This window comes from Fukomys damarensis, unplaced genomic scaffold (assembly GCF_012274545.1).
Source record: "Fukomys damarensis isolate Sample0158 unplaced genomic scaffold, DMR_v1.0_HiC HiC_scaffold_18, whole genome shotgun sequence".
NCBI classification, from domain to species: Eukaryota; Metazoa; Chordata; class Mammalia; order Rodentia; family Bathyergidae; genus Fukomys; species Fukomys damarensis.
Window position 1 is genome coordinate 10,386,206 of NW_022900930.1, and position 21,182 is coordinate 10,407,387.

Below are 21,182 nucleotides of genomic sequence, written 5' to 3' on the forward strand. Positions count from 1 at the left end.
ATCTTATTGGTACATTTTAGGTATACAGTACATTTACAATAATCATTGGGATCTTGTACCTTTACATGATGTATATTGGTTCTTATATTTTCCCCAGATCCCTGCCCTCCCTTTACTCCTTCCCTCTTCCTTATTTACAGAGACTTTCCTTCCATTTATTCCTGTTCTCACATTTTTTCCTTTCCCCTTTCCTTTCCCCTACCCCTCCCACTTCCCCTACCTCTTTGGACCTTTTCTTCCTATTTCACAGTATCAGTTCTTCATTTTAATCCTTATTTACACTTTCAGTTTCTCACACCAGAGAAACTATTTGGTAATTACACGTGTGTCCTACTTATATCACGTAAGAGTATGGCCTCTGTGCATCCATTTAGCTATAAATAGCTCTAGCTTCTCTTTTGTTATTTTTAAGTAGTACTCCATTTTATAAAATTGTTTTGTTTTTCTAACAGGCAAAAGAAATTTTAACAAAAGAATCAAATGTGCAAGAGGTTCGTTGTCCTGTTACCGTCTGTGGAGATGTACACGGCCAATTCCATGACCTTATGGAACTCTTTAGAATTGGTGGAAAATCACCAGATACAAACTATCTGTTCATGGGTGACTATGTAGACAGAGGTTATTATTCCGTGGAGACTGTGACTCTTCTTGTAGCATTAAAGGTATGGTTGGTGAAATTCATCTTTCTTTTTTTTTTTTCAGATTTTGAACTAGGCAGGAGTCAAAATGATAGTATTGCACATCGTCTGTTTTGAGTTTGTGGTCCATTCAGGTCATAGCTTCTTAAATAATAGCTGGTTTTAAAAAGAGACAGAGAAAATTATGCGTTAAGCTTCTACCTACTTCCGATAAATATGTTCTCTCAGGTTGTCTGTAACTGAAATGTTGGAATATTTGACTTATTCTTCATGCTGAGTCAGTAAACAAATCTTTTTAAATTCTTGCCTTAAAAAGTCTGTTACTTCTACCTTTCTGTTTTTATTGCCCCACACAATTTATTACTTCACACCGTACTGCAACTTTTGATAACTGAGATTTGATCCTTTAAAATCACCTTGAATATGCTGTCAGATGAAATCACTCTTATTTAGCATTTACTAGTACTTTTTTACTTACCTGTTTCCAAATTCCTTGGTGAGTCCATGTTGCCTGTAGAATCAAATTCAAACTCCTTACTGTCCTCTATTGTCTAGTCTGAAAATACCTACTAGTAGCTGGTAGCATAAACTCCTTGCCTCAGATCAATCTTATTCAGTGTTCTTAACTAACTCCATTTACTTCTTTATCCAATTTCCTTTCAAGATTATTCCCATTAGTTTCTTGGCCCTTCTGCCCAGACTTAGCTGTCTCTTTTTTTCCACAAAGACTCATATTTTAGCCTTACTCCTTTCACTCAAAATTACTGTAATAAAGCTGACAAAGATGGAACACACCTGTAATTCCAGCACTCTGGGAGACTGAGGCAAGAGAATCTCAATTTGGAGCTCAGCATGGGCAACCTAACAATTTAGCAAAACTTTGTCTCAAAATAAGAAGAGCTACACCTGTTGTTCAGTTCAAAAGCCTAAGGGTTCAGTCCTCAATATCAAAAAAGATTACTGTGTTGAAACTTCTCACACATCCCTTATGTCATCCCTTATGTATGTTACATAGTGGCTTATTTATATTGTTTATGTCACATTTCTCCTTAATGGGATAAGTTCCTAAAGAGCAGAGACCATACATTCTTGTGTGGACCCAGCATTGTCTTTGTAACACTAAAGTTAGGTATAGTTTAATGTCACACATACAATGGGTGTTTCGCATAGACTCTTTTGGACTTTTTCTTCTCATAAGACATATTCCTAGAGCCAGGCATGGTGGCACAGACATGTAATCCTTACACTTGGGAGGCTGAGGCAGGAATATTGTCATGAGTTTGAGGACAGGCTGGTTGACATAGTGAGACCTTGCCTCAAAAAACAAACAGACACATTCCCAACTAAATACAGGTTGAGTATCTCTTTTCTTTTTGGAGATAGGATCTTGCTTTGTAATTCAAGCTGGATTTGAACTCACTATGTAGTCCAGGCTGGCCTGGAGCTCATGCTGATCTTCCTGCCTTAGCTTCCTGAGTGCTGGATTACAGGTATGTGTCATCACTCCCTGCCTTGAGTATCCCTTACCTGAATGCTTTGGACCACAAGTTTTGGAATTTTGAATTTTAGGATATCTGCACATACTGTATTCAAAGTATCCTGGGGAGGGGGCCCAAGTCAAAACACAGAATTTGTTTGTTTCATGTACACCTTACACAGGTATCCTGAAGGTAATTTTACACAATATCTTTAATAATTTTCATAGTTCAGTAATTTTAGAACAGTTTCATAGTGTGGAATTTTCCACTTTTGGCATAATGTCACCACTTTAAAAATTTTTAGAGCAGAGGATGTAGTGATGTGGTAGAATGCTTGGCTTGCTTGCACAAGATCATGGATTCAGTCTCGGGGAATAATTTTCAGATTTTGGAATTTTGGATTAGGATTGATCATCCTATGGTATGCTGCATTGTATAGTTTTTTGTTTTCTCAGAGAAAGGAAACTATTAATACATTTGAAATTTTGCTCAGATTTGGCTGGAGCCAATCTTTGCACTGGAAATAGGAGTTGAAAAGGGAAGAAGTTAGTTTATAAAGGAACTCGTCCTAGGTTGTAACATCTGCGCTTCAGTATCCATTCAGCTGTAAGAACTAAGTATTCTTGAAAGATTTAAAGAATTAGCTACAAGTTTATTATAGTAATAGAGGTATCAGTTAGAGGTTCTGATAAGGGAGATACTAATATACTGAAGAAGGATGACCATAAAAAATATTTCAAAGGTTAATCAACAGGCCCTGCTTATGAAGATAAAGTTGTTTTACTCCAAAAAAGAACATTTAACTTATTAGAGGACAAAGTGCCATTTAAAGAAGGATCTGAAGTTACTGTTCTTAACATGTTGCATTAAAAATATGAGCATACTGTGGATTTCTCTTCCTTTTCTTCTAGGTGCGTTATCCAGAACGCATTACCATATTGAGAGGAAATCATGAAAGCCGACAAATTACCCAAGTATATGGCTTTTATGATGAATGTCTACGAAAATATGGAAATGCCAATGTTTGGAAATATTTTACAGATCTTTTTGATTATCTTCCACTTACAGCTTTGGTGGATGGACAGGTGTGTATGTGTGTGGTTTTGTGTGTGTGTGTGTGTGTGTGTGTGTGTTACAATAGGGGTAAATGTCACAAAGGATTTACTATTAATAATGTATGTTCTAGATTTAGGTGACCTGGTTATGTGCATCTCCTTGACCTTTCTTTCCTCTTTTCAAATTTCCAACCAAGGAACTGCATAGTTTTGTACACACTTAGAATAGCATATTTCCCTGTTCTCAGATATGGTATGTGTTAGTCTTTTGACAAATATGCTAATATGCTTTTTTATTATAGATAAATGTTATAAAGACCATGATGTATTCTGTTTATAAAACCAGATGTTATTTTAATTGTCTTTGCATCTTTACACAGTGCTGGTTACCGTGAATAACTTTATTCCTGCTTTCATAGTAATTGAAAATTAGTATATTATATATTAAACTTTTGCTAAGAAGTGAGTTCTTTTTTCCCCCCAAAATAAGTATTGCAGACATATCCTAGAACATTGAAAAGTAGAAAAACAAAATACAGCCTTCCTGTTTTAGTTTCTAGAGGTTTCACTGAATGAACTGATTTAAATTTAAATATAAAACTCTGTAGTTCTTAAATGTCTCTAATTGTCAATGCTGCAGTAGATACTCTTTTGGCCTTCTGGTGGGAATGTAATTTGGTTGTGACCCTCTGTATAATTCTGATCTACATTTTCCCAGCCATGATTTTGGACAATGCAGTAATTTTTTTTTTGTGTGCAGTAATTAATTTAAAAGGATAATACTTTGGCTGTGCTTGTTAAAATGAAAGAAAGCATGAATTTATAAGGTGATAAATTTTAATTTTTTTTTTTTTTTTTTTTTTTTTTTTATTCCGGAGATCGAACTGAGGTCCTTGCATTTGCGAAGCAGGTGGCAGAACTACTGATCTAAATCTCTGGCCTGGTTTTACATTTTTAAAAATCAATATAATGGCCCAGGGATTTAGCTCAGTGGTTCCACCACCTGCCTTGCAAGCACAAGGACCTGAGTTTGATCCCCAGTACCAAGAAAAGGGCAATATAGTTTTAATTAGTATTATAATTAACAGACAAAATTATTTTAGATGTGTATCCTAACAATATTGATGGTGTATCTAATTTTTAAAGTAAGTGCATTTGGACCAGGAGTGTATCTCAGTGGTATAACACTTGTCTGCTCTGCTCAAGGCCCTGGGCTTTTTTTGTTTTTGTTTTTGTTTTTGTTTTTGTTTTTTTTGGTACTGGGGATTGAACTAGGGTCCTTATGCTTGCAAGGCAGGTGGTGGAACCACTGAGCTAAATCCCCACCCGGCCCAAGCCCCTGGGTTTTAATCCCCAGAACTTTTTTAAAAAGTACATTACTAGAGCTTTATATATTTTTCTCCACCTGCCAGTGCCCTCCACACACTTACTCTCAATGGGCCATTGCTCTTTGCTATTGCAGGCCTTGTAAGAAACAAAAGAGTAAATATACACCATTACTGACACATTATAAAATGTTGCTAGAAGACTTTTTATACCCCCAAAATAAATAAACAGAACATATAGGTCTATAGAATATTTGAACATGACTGCCTTACCTACCTAACAGATACAATGTTTGGCACATTGGTACCCAGGTAACCAGGTCTAATATTTAGTAGGCTAATTTCACCCAACCTTTAACAAACGTGAGAAGAGATAGCATCATAGTTCACACTTTGCTCCATCCCCAGACCTGCAAAAAACAAAGCAGCTGTGTGCCGAGTGTAATGCCAGTATCAAGTCAGTATCTGGCAAGTACTGAAAGATGAAACCTGACCAATATCATTTGAAAAAAGTACTACATTGATGGTTTAAAACTCATTAATGGGTTAAAGAAATTGGTGAAACATTAGAATCCTTCTCACCAAAATCAGAAGAAAAATGTTCATTAAAACTTGTGTTGTTAGCTGGGTGTGGTGGCGCATGCCTGTAATCCCAGCACTTGAGAGGCTGAAGCAGGAGAATTTCAGCAAATTCAGGGCCAGCCTGGACTACATATCAAGACTGTGTCTCAAAAAAAAAAATTTCCTGTATTATTCAGTTTTGTGTTAGAAATTCTAGCTAGTGCACTAAACAAAAAGAATTCGAAGACATAAACATTAAGAGGAAAAAAATTAATATAGTATATATTTTGTTTAAATAACATGTACTCAGAAAGTCAAAACAGAAAAACTGTTGTAACCTGCAATAGGAATCAGTAGGAATGATTGCTGCAAGAGAAATAAAGTTTTATACATCATCAATAGCCAACAGAAAGTATAATAGCTGGGCACAATTGGGGTTCCTGTTCACCAGAGAGGAGGAGAAAACACTGTATAAAACACCCGGGGTGGGAGCTAGGGATGTAGCTCAGTGGTGGAGCGCTTGACCAGATTCATGAGAACCTAGATTAAATCCCCAGCACCACATACAGAAGAACAAACAATAAACCATCTAGTAAAACCGTGAAGTAAAAAGGGGGGAGGAAACTATATGTAAAGTTAACAATTTTAGTCAGGCACATGCCTATGATCCCAGACTTGGGAGGCTGAGGCAGGAAGATAGCCACAAGTTCAAGATCAGCATGGGCTACATAAACTTTACTTTAAAAAAAAAAAGCTATTAGGACCCACATATGTAACTATTATTTAGCTTGCATTAACTTTTGGCAATAAGAAAAACAAATATATTTTCTTTCTAAATTTATAAACAGATATTCTGCCTCCATGGTGGCCTCTCTCCATCCATAGATACACTGGATCATATAAGAGCCCTGGATCGTTTACAAGAAGTTCCGCATGAGGTAAACTTTATTTTAAAAATAAAAAGCAATATAAGCACATGTGAGGAAGCTAAATAAGTTCAATATGACTGCCACTAATTTATGACATATACTCTGTTTTGTTGATCAGGGCCCAATGTGTGATCTCTTATGGTCAGATCCAGACGATCGTGGTGGATGGGGTATTTCACCTCGTGGTGCTGGCTACACATTTGGACAAGATATTTCTGAAACATTTAACCATGCCAACGGTCTCACACTGGTTTCTCGTGCCCACCAGCTTGTAATGGAGGTATGTACTTTTTCTGCCAAATGGTCTTTATTTCAAGTAGTATGTATGTCTTCCTGACTTAGAATATAGGAAACACTACCTCTTGTTACCAGATGAAAGGAGAAAAATTTATATCAAATAAAGAAAGTATAACTTTTGGGTAGGGGTACCAGGGATTGAACTCAGGACCTTGCATTTGCGAGACTGGTGCAGCATCACTGAGCTAAATCCCCAGCCCTATAACTCATTTTTAAATAGAGAAAATTTATAGAAAGAAAACCCCAGAATTCTCTTCCTCCAGTCTTGAATGTAAATATTTTACTATATTTGCTTTATCACTCCCGATCTCCCACTTTCTTCTGAATGTTATCTGTAGGCAAATGCCTCTTTATCTCCAAATTTCCAGATGTATTTTGCTTTTTGGGTTTTTTTCTTTTTGTTTTTTCTGGTACTGGGGATCAAACTCAGGTCCTTGGGCTTGCAAGGTAGGTGGCGGAACTGCTGAGCTAAATCCCCAGCCCTCCAGGTGTATTTTGTTAAGGGTATTTTCTTATACAGCGAGAGAACAGTTAACGCAATCAGGAAATCATCATTGGTATAATAATAAATACTGCTATCTAAACACTTCAGTCAAATTTTGCTAATTATGTCACCAATATCATTTATATCAAAATTCAGTTTTTGTCCATGTGCACAATGTAATCTTAGATTGCGTTATATTCAGTCTCCATTAGTATAGAATTAACTCCTCAGATTTTGTTTTGTGCTATTTTGACATTTTTTTGGAATAGTGTGTTACTTTTGTTTCTGAGACAAAAATAACTGACACCCAAAGTTAAAGGGGAAGGAGTTTATTTGGCTTACAGTTATAAAGGTTTCAGGCCATAATTGGCTGGCTCCAAGACAGGGAGGATAGGGCTGGGGATTTAGCTCAGTGGTTCCGCCACCTGCCTCGCAAGTGCAAGGTCCTGAGTTTGATCCCAGTACCAGAAAAAAAAGACAAGACAGGGAGGATGACAGACAGTCATTGCAGAGGAGAAATAACATGGCACACAAGGTAGCAAAAGCAACAAAAGGAAGCTTCACTGCATCTTCCTGCCTCTTTTATACCATCTAGACTACCGGGATTAGGGTGTAGTGGTTCAGTAATCACGTTCTTAATCCTGACATCAGAATATCAGATGTTCCAGATTCAGCTACCTCTGACCAATCGAGGCTTTGGGAGAACATCCAGACCCAAACCATAATAAATGGCATAAGCATTTTATTTTATAGAACTATCCTCAATTAACGAATCTAATTAGCATGAGATTTAACTGTTGCTTCCTTAATAGGATTCAAAATATTTGCTTTGGCAGGCATAACATAGAATTATGTTGTGTACTCAGTGCATCTTATGAGGGTCATGAAATCTGTATGTCATATGCTGGTAGATTAACTGATCATAGGATTTCTCCCCTATAATGTTACTATTTTGTAACTAGTAAAGGAATGAAAATAGAGCATAATTCCTCCAAACCAGTAGGAAGTAAGATATTAAAAAGAAAACCTTTCACCAGTTCAGTCAGAGCAAGGAGAAGGGTATAATAGAGGAATATAATATAGAACATAAATTTATATGATAAAAATAAACTATATCATTAGTCATAAGAAATGTAAATGGACTAAATTTTTTCATGCATAAAAGACTCCCAAGTTGGATAGATCAAAATTCGGCTGTTATTTGGAACATAATGACACCACAAATTAGAGGTAAGCAATTGAAAGTAATTTATTGGTATAACAAGTTATCCAAATTATAGCCAATATGAGTCAGAATAGACCCCAAGGAAAAATCATTACAAGCAAAACAGTCATTGATGAAAATTGGCCCAATTCTCTAGGAAGAAAGTATTCTAAGTTTATATTTACTAATAGGACTCAGCTTATGAAAGTTGAGAAATCTGTCATCTTTGTGGAAGAAGTTTCAGTGTATCTAAAATTAAGCAAAACTGCATAGTTGAGCTCTGTGTAACAGAACCCTGTGCCCAGTAAATTACAGTGTTCTGTACAGATAGATAAACTATTAAAAAGGGAGGCCATATAATGCAACATAGATAACTGTGTGTATCTGCAAGGGATATTTGTGGGATCATCATTTTATAATGAAACATTTTAATGCTGCAGGGATACAACTGGTGTCATGATCGGAATGTGGTTACCATATTCAGCGCACCCAATTATTGTTATCGTTGCGGAAACCAGGCTGCTATCATGGAATTGGATGACACCTTAAAATATTCTTTGTAAGTAACTTTAAGTGTTAATTATATTTAATCAATTTCCGATAATACTTTTAAAATTTTTAGTTATTAGTACATACATGTAGTGCATAATGTTTGCATTCCTTGTAGAATGTTGGTATGTGTGCATAACACTTTTTTTTTTTAGTTTTGAGACAGGGTCTCACTATGTAGTTGAAACTGACCTGGAACTCACTATGTAGCCCAGGCTGGTCTTGAATTCACAGCGATCCTCCTGCCTCAGCCTCCCAAGTGCTGGGATTACAGTCGTGCACCATCACACTCGGGTCATAACACATCTTAATTCCTTTTTTCATCCCCCTTCCCCTTTGATCCACCCCCCCTCCACATATTTTTTGCCCCTTCCCCTTTTGTATATATTTGCAGTACATAATGTTTACATTCTTTGTGTGAAATTGATATATTTACATGACACATTACAATTCATTATTTTCATCCCTTATCCCTTCTTTTCTTCCCTCTCCCCTCTCTGCATTCCTGATCTCCTTTCTTTCTGAGAACAATCTGCCTCCCTACTTCCTATTATGTATCTTTTATTTTGCTCTTTATCTTTACTCTGTGTTTTTCATATAAAAGAAACTGTGATATTTAAGTTTGTCTGATTTATTTCACTTAATGTTAAGGTCTCAAGGTACACACATTTTCTTACAAATAACTTAGGTCTGTCTTTTTTATGACAGAGTAATATTCCAGGGGATATAATTACTACATTTTCTTTATCCATTCGTCTATTGATGGTCTTACGGGCTGCTTCTGATATTTAGCTATTATGAAATGTGCTACCATAAACATGTATATGTGTCTCTCTGTAATATAATGTCTTTAACTCTTTCAGAAAGATACCTAGGAGGGGAATAGCTGGGTCAAATGGAACCTCTAGATTTAGTTTTTTGAGGAATCTCCATACTGATTTCCATAGTGGTTGTGCTAGTTAACACTACCATCAACAGTGCAAAGGGTTCTTTTTTTTTTCCCTCACAGCCTCTCCAGTATTTGTTGTTATTTGATTTCTTGATGGTAGCCATTCTTCTGGAGTAAGAATCTCACTGTTGTTTTTAACTTGTATTTTTCTAATGGCCAGCAAAGCTTAACATTTTTTCATATATCTGTTCTTCTTTTGAGAAGTGTCTATTCATTTTGTTTGCCCATTTTTTGATTGGATCTTTATTTGGGGGAATCTCTCCCCTTTCTTTAATTCTTTTTGTATTCTAGATTTGAGTCCTCTGCCTGAGCAATCACTGGCAAAAAATTTTTCCCATTCTTTAGATTCTTTTCCCTCTGCTGGTTGTTTCTTTTAATGTGCTTTTTAATTTGCTCATTTGCTGATTCTCAGAACTATTTCCTGTATAATTGGGGTTCTTTCCAGAAAGTCCTTGCCTACACCTAAGACTTCAAGAATTTACCTATCTTGTCTTCTAGCAAGTTAAGTATTTGTTTTAACATTTAGTTCTTTGATATTAGGTTAGTACATGGTAAGAAATACAGATCTAGGGTCAGTCTTCTGCATGTGAACAGCCAGATTTCCCAGCACCATTTATTAAAGAGGCAATCTTTCCCCAAGTGTGTGTTTTTGACCCCTTTCTCAAGTAATTGAATGTGCTTGAGGACATTTCTGCATCTCTGTTCTGTTCCATCAATTCTCATGTCTGTTTATGTGCCAGTATGGTGCTGTTTTTATAACTGTAGCTTTATAATATAGCTTTAGGTCTGGGATTGTGATGCCTTTCACTTTACTTTTGTTACTGAGGATTGTTTTTGCTATTCTGGGTCTCTTCTGGTTCCATAACAATTTTAGGATTGTTTTTTCTAGATCTGTGGAAAATGCTGTTGGTATTTTTATTTAGATTGCATTAAATCTCTATATCAATTTTGGAAGTATAGTTATTTTTACTATATTGGTTCTACCTTCCTATCCAGGAAAGGTATATCTTTTCATTTTTTGATGTCTTTCTTCTTTGTTTTCCTTTTCCAGAGCACTATAGTTTTCACTGTAGAGATCTTTCATTTCCTTAGGTTAATTCCTAAGTTCTTCATTTTTCTTAGTGCTATTATTTGTGAATGGTATTTTTTCCCCTAATTTCTTTTTCATTGGATTCAATATTAGCCTACAGGGAAGGTATGGTTTTGGGGTTTTTTTTGAGACGGTCTCACTATGTAGTTCAAGCTGGCCTTGAACTTACTATATAGTCCAGGGTAGCCTCAAAGTGAGGGCAGTCTTCCTGCCTCAGCCTCCAGAGTGCTGGGATTGCAGGCATGTGCCACCATGCTCAGTAGGAATGTTATTGATTTTTGTGTGTTGATTTTGCATTCTTCAGTACTGAATTTGGTTATTAATTCTAAGAGTCTTTTTGTGGATTTTTGGGGGGATCTTTTTTATGTATCCCTTTTATTTTTCTTGCCTAACTGCCTTTGCTGCTATTTCTAGTACTTTGTTGAACACTGGTAATAGAGGACATCTTTATCTTTTTCCTGATTTTAGAGGGAAAGTTTTTAGTTTTTCCTCATTTAATATGATCTTGGCAGTAGACTTGTCATAATTGGCTTTTATCAGATTGAGATGAGTTCCTTCTATACTTTTTTTTCCTTCGGTGTCTTTGTCATGAAAAAATGTTGGATGTTATCAAAGGCATTCTGGGGCCAGGGATTTAGTTCAGTGGTTCTGCTGCCTTGTTTGCAAGTGCAAGGTCCCTAGTTCAATCCCTGGTACCAAAAAAAAAAGCATTTTCTGCATTTAATGAGATGATCATGTGATTTTTGTCCTTGCTTCTATTTGTGTGATTTTTTTTTTTTTTTTTTTTCCGTACAGGGGATCAAACTCAGGACTTGCATTTCCGAGGCAGGAGGTGGCACCACTCAGCTAAATCCCCAGCCCTGTATTACATTTACTGATTTTCATGTGTTGGACCATCCTTGCCATCCATAGGATGAAGCCTGCTTGGTCATGATATATCATCTTTTTGATGATTTGGTGCATTCTGTTTGCCACTATCTTATGAAGACTTTTGCATTTGTATTCATTCATAGTCTTTTTTGGTTGGATCCTTGTCTGGTTTTGGAATCAGAGTGATGATGGCTTCCAGGAATGAGTTTGAGAGTACTCCTTCCCTCTTAGTTTCATTGAAAGGCCTGAGGAGGGCTGGGGATTTAGCTCAATGGTGCTGCCGCCTGCCTCACAAGCTCAAGTTCCAGAGTTCGATCCCAGTACCCAGAAAAAAAAAAGGCCTGAGGAATATTGATGTTAGATTTTAAGTTTTTACAGAATTTAGCAGTGAACCTGTCTGACCTGGATTTTTCATAGTTGGTAGGTTGTTTATTACTACTTAGATTTCATTGCCTGTTATTGATTTATTCAGAGATTTAAATCTTTGTTCAGCTTGGGTAATTCATATGTATCTAGGAATATATCCATTTCTTCTGAATTTTCCATTTTATTGGCAAACAGCAAAGTAGATATTAATTCTTTTTTTCTCTTTGGCTGCATCTGTTGTAATTTCACCTTTTTCGTTTCTGATTACATTGATTTGGATTTTTTTTTTTTTTTTTTTTTTTTTTTTTTTTTTGTTAGATTGGCTAACAGTTTGTCTATCTTGTTTATTCTTTCAAAGAACCAACTCAGATTCATTCTTTTTTTCTCTCAATTTCAATGATTTTGTGCTCTGATCTTTAAAATTTCTTTCCTTGTGCTAACTTTGGGTTTGAATCGTTCCTGATTTTCAAGAAGCTTAAGTTCATTTGTTCAAATGACTTTGGGTTTTTTTTTTTTTTTTTTTTTGGTCTAATTGATCTATTTGTGACAGTGGAGTTTTGAGATTCCCCCACTATAATTGTCTCTATGCCTGTTGATCTTTTATGTTCAGTAGTATTTGTTTTATGAAGTTAGGTGCACCATTGTTTGGTACACATATGTTACCTCTTCCTGTTGGGTTGTTCCCTTAACGAATATGTAGTGACCTTCTTTGCTTCTTTTGATCAGTTTTGTCTTGAGGTCTACACCTGCTTTTTGAGTTACTTTTGCCTGAAATATTTTTTTCCATCCTTTGGTTTTTAGTCTTTGAGTTTCTTTTTGGGTTAAATGTTTTTCTTGGATACAGTATAATGTTAGACTTTGTTTCTTGATCTATTCTGCTAGTCTGTCTTTTGATTTTCATTTACATTGAGAGTTATTACTGATAGATACTGATTTATACCTATCTTTGCCTTATTTTCCTGTTGTTGATTTTCTTTCTTTCCCTTTAACTGCTCCCCCTATGTGTTATAGTCACCCTGTAATTGTTAGCTTCATTCATTGTCTTTTTGTATTCAAGTATCCTTGAGAATTTTTGAAGTGCTGGTTTGATTAACGATGAATTTCTTTAGCTGAAATTTCTTCATCATGAAAGTATCTTATTTTTTCATCAATTTTGAAAGATAATTTTGCAAGATATGTCAGGACAGGTTGGAAATTGTTTTCTTTTAGGGCTTAAAACATTCACTCCTGGTCTTTAAGGTTTGTGTTGAAAAGTCTGCTGTAATATTAATGGGTTTTCCTTTATAAGGAAAGGATTGATAAGGATTTGTTGCTTCTGTCTAACTGCTTTTAAGATTCTATTCTTATATTAGATTTCTGAGGTTTTGACTATGGTATGTCCGTGGAGAGGTTCTTTTCTGATCATAGCTATTTGGGGTTCTGTATGCCTACTTATCTGTATGTTAAATTTTTTTTACCTTATTTAGAAAGTTTTCAGCAAAAATGCTTTTTATGCTATTTGTGCTGTCATGTTTTTCACTAATTCCTGTTAATCTTAGATTAGTCTTCTTGACATCATCTAGGATCTGTTGGATCATTTTTCATGTCCTCTTGTTTTTAAGATGTCTCTTATTAAGTGGTTCCTGACAACAGCCCTTAGTTCTGAGACACTGTCCTAACATTGGTCACTTCTGTTGCAATACTTGCAATAGAATTTTTATTCTCCTTAATTTCTTTTTGAAGCCCTTAGAAGGAATCTTGTCCTTTTCTATGCTGATCATGTTTTGCATTGTTTTGGTAGCCCTTCTATTTATTTACTGTCTTGTTTAGACTTGCCAATGATTTTATTTAGTTGGCCCAACATCTTGTTACTTATATCTTCTGTGATCTTGCCAGTTGCCTTATTAAACTGCTCAAGTGAGAGGCTCTTGGTTTCCTCTTCTTTGATGCCCCATGGATTAGCTTTGGAGGAGTGTGAGCTCTTGGAGAAATTTCATCACTTGTCTTCTCATTTCTCTCTCTCTCTCCCCCTCTCCCTCCTCTTCTCTCTCTCTCTCTGTCATTGGTTGTTTTGTGTTGAAGCTTGTGGAAAAGGCCTGTTTCTAGTCTTTAGTTAATGCCTACTTTTCAGTGGTGTACTCTGCTTGTGGCTAACTTTGCTCTGTCCCGTGATCCAGCCACCCATCTTTAATTGATACGACATGCTGGAGGTGGCAGCATGTTTGGCCCAATACCCAGTTCTCCCAGAATGGGCCACAGTATTGCTAATGACTCGTAGGCAATCTAGATATTGGCATCTCAAGAAAATTAATAGCAACAGCTGTGGCTCTTTTGCTTTTGTAATAAAAATCAGCGTCAATTGTAGCATGAAATACAAGCTGAATATTTACAAACCTTAAGGACCAACTAAATACCTGTTCTTGCTGTCCATAGAAAAGAAATGTATAGGGCTGGGGATTTAGCTCAGTGGTGCCTCTACTGCCTGCCTCACAAGTAGAAGGTCCCGAGTTCAAGCCCTGATACACACACACACACACACAAAAAAAGAATTCTATAATTATAGTGCGAACACTTAAGACAAACCAAATATTAACCTACAGTAAATATCTAGTAAATGGAACTTTACCTCTAAAACAGCAGCACAGCATTGAATAGTAATAGCATAAAGTTGACTATCTAGAAATTCATAAAGTTTAGTAGTTACACTAGTAAAGGTAGAGGGAGTGGGGATCTGAAGAATGGGTAAAAAGCAAAATTTGAAGAATTAATTAATGGGATATGAGGAGGGGATCTGTTAAGGAGTGAGAGGAAATTAATAGTTACCAAGAAAATTGCTAGAAAACATGAATAAGAAAACGAAGAAAAAAGCAGCAAATATAGGAGATAAACAAGAAAAAGCTAGGAGAAAAAGAGAGAAAAGGGAAAAAAGAAAGTAAAAGGAGAAAAAAATAAAATGGTAGAAAACTCCCTAGCTCTGAAAAAACCCAATGTGGGAAAGATAAAAATAATTTAAAAAATAGGAAAATCAATAAAAAGATTGAGTAAAAGAAAAAATTCTGGGTTATTGAATGAGTGGTTTCTTTCCATGATCTGCAGTCTTGGAACACAGCCAAACAGGATTTTTTCATGCCCAGCTTTAAGGCCTGTGTGTCTTTAAGGTGCCCTCTGTGCTCTAGAGGCCCTTCTCTTTGTGCCCCAAGACTGCGAACCAAGGCAAGTCCTTGCTCCCCTTAGTAGTAAGTAGGTAGAGACCCAATCGGCCCTCTGTTCTCTGCTGGATGTAGGCTGCAAGGGGTTGAGGGTTCAAGTGGCCGTTGGCTTAAATGACAGCTGTAGGGTCTGGTTGCTCCCACCATTCCCCCATCAAGGGTCTGCTGGGGGCAGGGGCTGCTCCACGGTTGCTCTTGCATGTGGAATGGGGTACAGCCTCCAGCTCTGCTGTCCTCAGTTTTAGAAGAAAAATGTTAAAAACAGCTGTTAAAACTAGATAGAAGATTTCTGCTTCTGGATTGTGAAGGCGAAAGTGTGACAGACTCTGTCCATAACAAGAAAAACCATTTAACTAGAGAAAAACAAAGCATTTGGGAATTGTCCCAATGGCTTGCAACAGTTATTTGAGAGAAATCTACCAAATCTCAATAATAACAGTTGGAGCCTATGGCCATTGAGCCACAACTTGCTCCCTCCCCCTATTCCCATATCCAGCTTACAGAAATTATTCCAGCTACTCTCCCCTGGCCCCATGTTTCTTGTTGTTGTTGTTGTTGTTGTTGTTGTTGTTGTTGTTGTTGTTGTTGTTGTTGTTGTTGTTGTTGTTGTTGTTGTTTGAGACAGGGTCTCACTATGTAGGTGAGATTGACCTGGAACTCACTATGTAGCCCAGGCTGGACTTGAACTTACAGTGATCCTCCTGCCTCAGCCTCCCAAGTGCTGGGCTTACAGGTGTGCATCACCACGCCCGGCTGGCCCCATGTTTCTTAACCTTGGGGTTTCTACAGTTCCAGTCTAAGGCTATGATTTTTATCCCAGAGATTAAACATCTTACAAATGCCCTAATGTCTTGAGTTACAGACAGTGAACTTCTGATAGATGATTAAGTGGCCAAGACTCTCTTCCTCCACCCAACCTCTAGGGTGCTCTATTCCAGACATGCATAACAAGTAGAGAACACTGGGTTTCCAGTTGCACTTGCCATAGCACATTCTGCGGATCAGGAGACATCTCAGAAGCAGTTTATATCTATCCCCAGCAATAGCACAAAAAAGTTGTTTGAGAAGTTCTGTTCAAAGAGTAGAGAGGCAAACCAGAAAAGTTCCTCAGCTCTGCCTTTCTTAGAACAGTGGATAGAGAATTCTCATCCTGAGTACTTTGTTGAAAACAGTGGCTATCATGGTGGAGACCAGATATGACTATTTTCATGGTTCCCGTGATACTTCTAGTGACAAGCAAGAGTAGGAGCAACAAGAGTTAACAGCTAAAATGAGGGAAAGAGACAGCTAAGAAAAGCCCTGCTGGGATCACAGTAAATTTGGCATGGCAAGAAGGCTGTGTGCATGTACTAGCTATATCCTCTGAGGAGCAGAGTAAGATATGGAATATTCCTAATAACATGCCCAAGCCATCCAATGATTGTTTTGAGTTTAATAGTGACCTCTCATAAAATTCATATTTACCCAGAAACTTAGTGTAATGTTATTTGATAACAGACTTTTTTGCAGATTCAATTAAAATGAGGTTGCCCTGGGTTAGAGTGGACCTTCAACATAGTATGACTAGTATCCTCACCAGAAGAAAAGCAACAGTTTCAGAAGAGAGAAGCCATATGAAGACAGACAAGGGGTGGGTGGGGTGGGGAAGTTAAAAGAGTTAAGATGTGTTATGCACATGTACAAACTCCTAAGGTGAATATAATTACTGCAGACATGTACTAATAACAATTTAAAAATAAAAATAACAGAGCTGCACACATTTGAAATTTCTCTTAAAAAGAAAATAGATTGCAGTGATGTATCTATATACCAAGAATGTTTGATCCACCAGGAGACAAGCCAGGGAGAAACAGGAAGACTTTTTGCTTAGGGGCTTCAAAGGGAACAGGCCCCAGCCAACACCTTTCAGACTCAGAGCATCTATAACTGTGAGAATAAATCTGTGTTATTTAAGCCACCAAGTTTTGATGGCAGCCCTAGAAAACTAATAAATTGATTAGTCAACAATGTGTGTAACCCAACACAAACTTCAATCAAACGCCAGCTGAACCTAACCCGGTAGGAGATCAGGCTTAAAAATCACAACCATATCGAAGACTGTGTGCATGCTTAAGGTTATGATCTCCAGGACTGATTAGAAAAGGAAAATCCAGGTAGGCCTGATCCTAGGAATGCAAAACTGGTTTGGTGTAATAAACAATGTTAAAATGTTAAAGGACAACTGGGAACGGTGGTACATACCTGTAATCCCAGCATGCAGGAGGCCAGGGCAGGATTGCTGTGAGTTTGAGGCCAGCCTGGGCTACATAGTGAGGGCAAGGCCTGCCTGAACTAACTACATGGTGAGATAGTCTCCAAAAAAGTGAATGACGAAAGCCAGTCATCTTAGTAGATAGAGAAAATACATTTGACTACCCACATCCTTTCAGAATAAAAATACTCAAGCTAGTCATAGAGGGGAATTTCTTCAGCTGACAAAGAGATCTGTGAAACTACTGCCCCCATTTAACATCATATTTAATGGTAAAGAAAAGTTTTCTCCCTAAAATCAGGAATCAGAGAAGCACATCATCAGTCTCACAACTTCCATGTAACTGGTTATGGTATTACAAATCTTTGCTAGGCTCTGGGGTAGACCTCCTGCCTGCTTTAAATTTTCACCATAGCTTTGTGAAGTGGTGATACTGGTTAAGACCTCCAGAGTAACTTGCTTAGGGTCATTCCAACCTTTGTTAATGCGGCAGCGTTGGGAAGCAAGGACTATTTCTAATCAGTGTCTTATTCTTTTTTAACTTGTTTGTTTCTGAAGTCAAATATTTTAACTAGTTCCTTTCTTTGCCATTTGTAGTCTTCAATTTGACCCAGCACCTCGTCGTGGAGAGCCTCATGTTACTCGGCGCACCCCAGACTACTTCCTGTAAAGTCTTCCTGGGAAAAACTGCCTTTGTATGTGAAAGTATACCTGGCTTTTTAATACACACACACACTCACACATAGACACGCACACACACACACATTTAAAAATTTAAAAAGGCAACAATAATCTGTTTCTGTAACAAATTGTGATCTGTCTTGGCATTAAACCACATCATGGACCAAAATGTGCCATACTAATGATGAGCATTTAGCACAATTTGACACTGAAATTTAGTACACTATGTTCTAGATCGGTCAATCCAACAGTTTGCCTGCTGTTATTTGTAGTAACTATTTTCCTCTGGACTGTTCCAGCAAAAAAAAGGTAACTAACTGCTCTATCTCCTTTTGTGCTTATTTGGAAATTTAGTTGGAGTGTTTAGCATGGATAAATACAGTTGGAGTTTTATTTTTAAGAAAAGTTCACAAGCTGACTTCCACTTAATCCATTACCCTTTATTTTATTGAAATGTATAATTAACTGAAGAAAAGATTCTTCGTGGGAGTATGTTGTCATAACATTAAAGAGATTGCCCTTCATTTACATTACTGTTTTATGTTGATTTCCATATTTCTGTATATTTGTCATGACATGCTTGCATCCTATTTAGTGTACTGAGCAAATAAATTTTTCATTTTAAACAAAAACATTTAACTGGTGTGCATAAAATGAAAGTTTTGTTATTTTTAAACTTGGTGTAAAATCTCTTTCTCTCTCTCTCTTCCTCTCCTCTCTTACTCTGTCCTCTCTCTCTCCCCTCTCTGTCTGTTCTCTCTCTCTCCCTGTCCTCTCTCTCTCTGTCCTCTCCTCTCTCTCCCCCACCTTTCTCTCCTCTCTCCCCCTCTCTCTCCTCTCTCCCCTCCCTCTCTCTCCCTGTCTCTCTCTCTCTCTCTCTTTTGATACTGGGGATCAAACTGATGACCTTGTGCCTGCAAGGCAGGCAGCTGCACCACTAAGCTAAATCCCTGTTAGGCATGGTAGCACACACCTGTAATCCCAGCACTCTGAAGGCTGAAGTAGGAAAATCACTGAGTTTGATCATATGAATTCAAAGACTAGCCTATACTATGGCAAGACCTTGTCTCAAAAAACAAAACAAAACAAAAAATCTCATATAACAAATAGTTGCAGGGAGGTGATTTAATGCCGTTGGGTTGGGGATGTAGCCGGTTGGTGGAGTACTTGCCTAGCACATGAGAGAGGCCTGACTTCAATGTAATTTTTTCCTGGTCCTCACAATTGAACTTAGAGCCACTAAACTACTGGAGATACGCCCTAACCCTTTTTTATTTTTTGAAACAGAATCTCACCGTGTTGCCTGGGCTGACCTCATGCTTGCCATCCAAGTTCATTTTCGGAGGGGAAAAATATCCAAATATTAGGTGATAATAGTTAGACCATTAAAAGGCCATTTTTGTTTCTAAACATTTAATTAGGTGATTTGTATTAACTCTTTAAGCACAAAGCGTGGATTATGTGCTATCACTGTAGACTTATGGAACTAAGGAGGAGAATATTTTACAATTTTTATTACTTTATGTTAGTACATAATACATTCATTGTGGGGATTTGGTACATGTATGTAACATATTGGGTAGAAAAATTTTAGAATTCGTATCTTTAGTTTTGAGCCAAGCATGGTGACACACCTGTAATCCCAGCACTTGAGAGACTGCAGCAGGAGGATCACAGCAAATTGGAGGCCAACCTGGGCTTCATAGTGAGACCCTGGCTCAATCAGTCAATAAAATCTCTACCTTTGCTCTAGAAACAGGAATAGGTCCCTGAAAGGTTAGTAGAAGTAGTAATGATGGTACTATTCAAATGTATAAATGTCTTAGAGTAGATGATGGAGTCAGTGTTGAGGGTGAGGGTGGAAGTGGAAAATACAAGGGAAAAAAGTTTTTAAAGAGGACATTAGAAATAGTATAAATACAGTAAGTTCCCTACTCGTGAATGAGTTCCATTCTGGGAATTTTTACAAAATGACTCTTACAAACCTTTGACCCAAGGATACAATGTATATTGCTTTGAACTTCTTAGCAGCCCCTTCCGTATCACCACTGCTTTTCTTCTTGCTTCCAGACATCCTGGTCTCTGAATGAGCACAGCAGCAAAACTGTGACAGTGTAGAGTAGATGTGAGCTACTTTCGCAATTTGTTTGTATCTATGAATGTTTGTAATGCAGAGTCCATTCATGTCTGTGAAAGTTTGCAACTGAAATGTTCCTAAGTAGGGGACTTATTGAATCTCAAAATCAGAATCAATATAAGGGCCAGAGATTTAGCTCAGTGGTCCTGCTGCCTGCCTTGCAAGCTCAAGGTCCTGCGTTCAATCCCTGGTACAAAAAACAAAAAACAGAATCAATATAAATGGCCTAAATTCTCTAGTTAAAAGACTGAGTCATCTGTATTCTTATTAAAGGACAAATACCAAAAGCAAAGTGACTTGAATTTGTTGGATATTAAAAGACCAAAAGGATATGAAACAAAAATCTCAATATATTTAATTAATATTAAGTAAACTGGAATATTTAAATAGATAGGCAAACAAAATTTAAGGAAAGTATCAATACATGTAAAATTTAGTTAACTCATTTCAAAACCCATATGTGCCTAACCAAAATACAGTATGTTTGCTGAAGTTTCAGTATATATACCCCCAAATTCATGTGTTGGAAACAGCCCCCAAATTAACTGTTGAGAGGTAGAACTTTTAAGAGGTACAGTAGATATGTGAGTTCTGCCCTTATGAATGGGTTGTACCATTGTTACATAATGAGGTTTGTTTTCATGATTTGTTATGAAAATGAATACAGTCTTCTCCCTCTTTTGAGCTCTCTTCCTCTTCAGCCTTCTACCATGGAGTGATACAGAAAGTGGCCTTCACCAGATGCCAGCTGCTTTTTCTTGGATTTTCCAGCTCCAGAACTGTAAGAAACCTTTTTTTTTTTTATGTATTACCGAGGCTCTGGTACCCTGTTACAGTAACAGCACAGACGAAGATAAAATCAGTCATGAAAGTGACACTTAAAGATGGCTTTGATGGGTAACTGATGGAAACCACCTTGAGTGAGCTGCAAATTTACAAATTGGCTTTTCATATTAAAAGTCTTGAGTCTGGGCCAGGCATGGTGGTGCACCCCTGTAATCCCAGCATTTGGGAGTCTGAGGCAGGAGGATTGCTGTGAGTTCGAGACCAGCCTGGACTACTTAGTTGAGTTCCGGGTCAGTCTCAACTACACAGTGAGACCCTGTCTCAAAAAAAAAAAAAAAAGTCTG

At 37.2% G+C, this 21,182-nt stretch overlaps 1 protein-coding gene and 1 long non-coding RNA gene across 3 annotated transcripts in view; both read left to right on the top strand.

Annotated features, from left to right (window-relative positions):
• The first annotated feature begins 448 nt into the window (after positions 1-448).
• On the top strand, positions 449-18,547 carry Ppp2cb (protein phosphatase 2 catalytic subunit beta). The gene is made up of 6 exons (XM_019207283.2): positions 449-662; positions 3,028-3,201; positions 5,906-5,995; positions 6,105-6,266; positions 8,412-8,530; positions 17,832-18,547. Exons 1-6 carry the CDS (start codon positions 546-548, stop codon positions 17,902-17,904), a joined length of 735 nt encoding a protein of 244 aa, XP_019062828.1. The 5' UTR covers positions 449-545; the 3' UTR covers positions 17,905-18,547.
• Positions 18,548-19,081: 534 nt separating this feature from the next.
• Positions 19,082-21,182, top strand: part of LOC104860832 — a 9,467-nt gene continuing 7,366 nt past the window's right edge. Inside the window, exons 1-2 of one of the 2 annotated variants that reach the window (XR_779805.3) lie at positions 19,082-19,282; positions 20,754-20,833. This is a non-coding gene — a long non-coding RNA (uncharacterized LOC104860832). Of the gene's footprint in view, positions 19,283-20,221; positions 20,834-21,182 lie in introns of those variants that run through there. The other variant, XR_779803.3, reaches the window with a different exon arrangement.

Coding starts and splice junctions, on each gene's coding strand:
- Ppp2cb (XM_019207283.2), top strand. CDS start 546: ATGGAACTCTTTAGAATTGGTGGAAAATCACCAGATACAAACTATCTG. Junction 5,996..6,104: donor TACAAGAAGTTCCGCATGAG/GTAAACTTTATT, acceptor TTTGTTGATCAG/GGCCCAATGTGTGATCTCTT. Junction 8,531..17,831: donor GACACCTTAAAATATTCTTT/GTAAGTAACTTT, acceptor TGCCATTTGTAG/TCTTCAATTTGACCCAGCAC.